Source organism: Crocuta crocuta, unplaced genomic scaffold, assembly GCF_008692635.1.
Source record: "Crocuta crocuta isolate KB4526 unplaced genomic scaffold, BGI_CrCroc_1.0 scaffold75, whole genome shotgun sequence".
Classification (NCBI taxonomy): domain Eukaryota; kingdom Metazoa; phylum Chordata; class Mammalia; order Carnivora; family Hyaenidae; genus Crocuta; species Crocuta crocuta.
In genome coordinates, this window is record NW_027530350.1 from 1,603,463 (window position 1) to 1,608,422 (window position 4,960).

At 49.5% G+C, this 4,960-nt stretch overlaps 1 protein-coding gene across 2 annotated transcripts in view; it reads right to left on the reverse strand.

Annotated features, from left to right (window-relative positions):
* Positions 1 to 4,752, reverse strand: part of CNMD (chondromodulin) — a 34,142-nt gene extending 29,390 nt beyond the window's left edge. The window contains exons 1-2 of one of the 2 annotated variants that reach the window (XM_077765684.1): positions 4,600 to 4,752; positions 4,049 to 4,189 (exon numbers count right to left, since the gene is read on the reverse strand). In XM_077765684.1, coding sequence (XP_077621810.1) covers positions 4,049 to 4,189; positions 4,600 to 4,752 — 294 coding nt within the window. The remainder of the gene's footprint in view (positions 1 to 4,048; positions 4,190 to 4,599) is intronic. The other variant, XM_077765685.1, reaches the window with a different exon arrangement.
* Between the last annotated feature and the right edge of the window lie 208 nt (positions 4,753 to 4,960).

Here is a 4,960-nt window from a genome sequence, read left to right on the forward strand (position 1 = left end):
CCAGTACCCTTTCAGGCACTGGCCTTTGTTCAGCGGAACAGAAGATACCAGCACACCGTTTCAGCCAACTGTGTGTCAGTGCCCTTCCTTCCATCCTGGTGAACTTGGATCCCTGCAGCACAGTGTCCTCTGGGGTTGCCTGATCCTAAGAACCACTTCTGGAGTTTCTGATTTAGCAGAGCTGGAGCAGAGCCCAGCAGGCTGTGTTCACTTTGCATCTCAGGTGGTCCTTCTGATCAGCCCAGTTTGGGAAACCTGTTTTCCTTGGCTGGGCCCATGCTTTTTGCAGGGAAGGTTTAGAAAGCAGGCTCTGTTCTGTCCCTGTGCTCTCTGAGCAGCCACTATTCACATGGGCTAAGGATGACTGTCAAAAGGAGTATGGCAGACAACATTTGTGGGAGTTCCTGCCACAAGTATCCTTCACTCATGCAACAGGAGGCTGTGTGTGTGTGTTGTGTGTGTGTGTGTGTGAGAGTGAGAGAGAGAGAAAGCATTGCACACAAGCTTTTACTAGTAAGGCAATGGAAGATTTCAGAAATAAACAGTTTATAAGTTCTTAGCAGATCTTAAGGAGACAAAATTATAACACTGGAAGAGTGGTTAGTGGTTCTAACTAGGCATAAGTATTGCATCATTTTTTAAAGTTTTCTTATTTACTTATTTAGGTTAATTAGTTAATTTACTGAGAGAGAGACTGAGGGGGAGGGGCCAAGAGAGAGCGAGAATCCCAAGCAGGCTCCGTTCTCCATACCTAGCCCCATGCAGGGCTCGAACTCACAGTCCGTGAAATCATGACCGGAGCCAAAATCAAGAGTTGGGACGCTTAACAAACCGAGCCACCCAGGTGCCTAGGTATTGCAGCATTTGTCATGTAGCTTTAGCCCATGCTTTATGAGGAGCACACTGTCTCCAAGGGCAGCAGTGAGAGGTCTGTGCCCCCCTGAAGGGAATGGGGGGAGGGTAAACAGTCCAAAGTCATTTCCAAAGTACTGGGCCCTACCCTCAGAAGGAGGCTGGGCTNCACAAGCTTTTACTAGTAAGGCAATGGAAGATTTCAGAAATAAACAGTTTATAAGTTCTTAGCAGATCTTAAGGAGACAAAATTATAACACTGGAAGAGTGGTTAGTGGTTCTAACTAGGCATAAGTATTGCATCAGTTTTTAAAGTTTTCTTATTTACTTATTTAGGTTAATTAGTTAATTTACTGAGAGAGAGACTGAGGGGGAGGGGCCAAGAGAGAGCGAGAATCCCAAGCAGGCTCCGTTCTCCATACCTAGCCCCATGCAGGGCTCGAACTCACAGTCCGTGAAATCATGACCGGAGCCAAAATCAAGAGTTGGGACGCTTAACAAACCGAGCCACCCAGGTGCCTAGGTATTGCAGCATTTGTCATGTAGCTTTAGCCCATGGTTTATGAGGAGCACACTGTCTCCAAGGGCAGCAGTGAGAGGTCTGTGCCCCCCTGAAGGGAATGGGGGGAGGGTAAACAGTCCAAAGTCATTTCCAAAGTACTGGGCCCTACCCTCAGAGGGAGGCTGGGCTGGTGGAGTAGTAATCACCTTGTCTGCTCTGAGCCAGTGGAGCTGTGGGTACCTAAGCCTATTTTCTAAGCACAGTGAAGTTTATTGTTTGCCAAGATTCTGCTCAATATGGTGCCTTTTACAGCCAAGAATATTTGTTAACGAGTTTCTAATGAAGCCTGGGTTCTGTAAGATGAATTACATAACATTTGGGAGAATATCTAGAAAAATCAGTTGGAGAATAAAGGCCCCAAGCAATGATCTCATCCCCTCTTCCCACGGGGTCGGATGGTCAGCTTTCTCATATTGGTGGGACTATCCCAGATTTCAGTGCCTGTTCCATTTATGATAATGCCTCATAAATTTATGAGTGAGACATGGCTTCAGTATTTGAGCCTAGTCGCTTGTTCCCCAGTTATGTTTCTACAATCCTGCAGCTGACTTCCAGTAAGCCTGTCCTAAGGGGATTTACCCATATCAGAGGAATAGGAGGCGAATTACAGCTGCTTCTCCTCTATAAACTAATATAGAAGAGCAGAGACATGGATAATCCCCAAAGAGTGGGCAGTCCATTTGGTGGGGGATGACTTTTTGTTTGACAGAGACTTACCTTTTTGGATTACATTTTGTCTGGGCTATTTACACTTTCAGGAAGAGCAGCCCTGTGCAAGTGCTATGCATGGATGGTGCCAGACGTACTCTATTTCCTATTTTGTGGTTTGTTTTTCAGACTTGAGTGATATAGATCAGCACCAAATATTTTAGGAGTAAAAAAAAAAATCTACCATGGTTTTCTTCATTCTTCTTTCTGTAGAGGAAATAGCAATAACTTCGACTGTTGGCCAGAAAATGTGATTCACTCTTCCTCCGAATTCTTAGAATTTAATACTGCTCTCTCGGACCAGACTCTTGTGGTAGTAGAAGATGAGAAGAGGGAGCCCTACTTAGTCAGTATGAACATTCAATCTCTCTTTTTAGAAGCTTGACAGTTAGCTGTGTTTGTCTTGAATAATTAAATGCCAAAGGGTATTCATTTTAATTAATATACAGCATGTCTAAAGTCTTTACCCTCCAAAAAGCAAAGCTATTTTTTGTCTCCAAATGACCTGTACCACTGAGGTTCTGTTATGGAAAAGACAGCTTTTACATTCGAATACCATACAATTTCCCAAGGGTTGACAGTCGAAACCCTGCTATTAATGGAGATGTAAATCTTAAAATTGTTCCCCTGTTCAGATTTGCTGCTTTCAAACATGAGCATCTGGCCTAACTTCTCTATTTAAAATACAAATACATTAAGGCACTTTTCAAGTATACACAAAAATACTGTGCAGCTCTGATCTTACAAATCGATGCTTGTAAATTTGATATAGTCTCTAAAACAGACTCTGCTAAATGGCATGATTATCTACAGTAGGCATTTGAGTTAAAAATACAAATTATGCAGTGACTGCAGAGGATGTGATGTGTAAAATGGTTGAATTGCTTTCAGCACCATTTTCTCTAAGTACTGGAATTCGTTCATGCTTTGAATTTCATGGTTGGGGGGGTCCCCCACAAACAGCAGCCACAGATCCTCTGAGGGAAGTGATTAAGAAACAGCCCTTTGTGTGCACCCTGGAGATGGAATTCTTCTCCATTAGTGGAAATAAGCTTATACCAGGCCTGGCAATGGTCATCAAGATAAAATGCCCCCCTTTACATAGGTGAACAAAATTCAGAGTATTTAGCAAAGACCCTGGAATTCTGCCCAGTCAAGCTAGCTGCAGTTTTTTATACTCCTTGAGAGAAGGTGGAGCTTTAAAAGAAATAGTTACATACAAAGAAAGTGGGACAGCAGTTAGTGAAACATTTACCCCTAAATCACACGTGACTAGGCCAGAATTGATTTTTAAAGAGATTTGCCGCCTTTAAGGAAGTTAGACCATTTCTTTTCCTTAGGGATAGAGAGAAGGGAGCGTTCACGGACAGGTCACAGGCAATAAACAGACAAAAACTCCTGAATGTTCAAATTCATCCCCAATAGTGGGTCTGAATATTCCTCCACTATCTTTGTCCTAGGTTCTTAAAGTCACAGCCTTTCTCAGCTGCGAGAGGCCTCAAAGATCACAGAAATCCATTTCTTCCCCAAGGATGAGGCCAGAGCGGTGCCTTGCCTCGCCCACAGTCACAGGACTGCTCGTGTGCCAAAGTCACAGGACTGCAAGCGCCCGGCTGAGACCGGCAGAAAACGGCTTTCCCCTAACAGTCCGTGGATTTTCCCGCTACTCAATCTTTCAATCTTCTCTGTTAAAACCCTGGCTTGCTTTTCCATAAAGTTACCGAGAGCAAAAAGCGGCGCGGCCGTGTGGGAGGGAGGGCAGAAGTTGGCCGGAGGGGACCCAGAGGAAAGCGCGAGCCCGGCGCTCTGGCTCCACCTAGAGGGGAACGTGCGGGTGACAGCGAGGACCCCGCGGCCCCGTGCGCCTCCCGGCCCTGCGCACCCGGACTCGGGTCCGCACCCCTGTGCGACGTCCTCTGGACTTACGTGATTGTCGCTCCCCTTCCAGAAGTAGAAGGCCCCGATGGCCCCGAAGAGCAGCAGCACCGCCCCCGAAATGAGGACCACAGCTCCGACCTTGAGCAGGCGCGCGGGGCTGGAGGGCTTCACGGTCACCGTGGCGTACGCCTGCGGGCCGGGGCCGGGGAGAGACCGGTCACTTCTGCGCCTCGTCCCCCCCCCCCCCCAACTCCAGGCTGGGGTGGGAGACAGCGTGCCCCCTTCTGCCACGCTCCCTCCTGAAGGTCCCTCTTTACTCAGACGTGGATGTGTGTGCGATGAGCAAACTTTTGCGGAGCAGGGCCAGCGCCGCGGGGATGCGCACTCTCCTCCCGCCACAGGACGCCCGCTCCGGGGTCCCGTCCCACCCTCCCCTTCCCACCGGTCTGCGGATCCCGGGCCCCCTGCACACGCGCATCTTTGGGGACACACCTCCCACATTTGGTGTCACAAATCCCTGACTCCGGGCAGTGGATCCAAAGCCAGGCCCTGCTGTCCACTGACCCGGCAGCGGGACCGGGATCCAGAGCCGTACTCACCGGGGGACTGCAAAACTCGACGTCGTCAGGCCCCACTAGGGCAATGGGGACTTTGTCGGAGTTTTCTGTCATGGCTGTGGCGGGAGGAGCGAGACACTGGGAGACTCCGCGCGCGCCCTGGGCTCTGTCCGGCTGCCCCAGAGCGCCGGGCATTTCAACGCCGCGCACAGGCGCGTGCACACACCGTGCCCCGTCCCGCCCGGGCCAGTCCCGCAGTCCCCACCCCTTCCAGCGCCTCACCTCTCTCCTCCCTTCCCTCTCCCTCCCCAGCAGCAGTGTGAGCGTGTGCTGCATCCCGGACGCCCCCCCCCCCATCCTGTCTACTGCCCCCGCATCTCCTCCCCCCAAAACACCCTGAGTG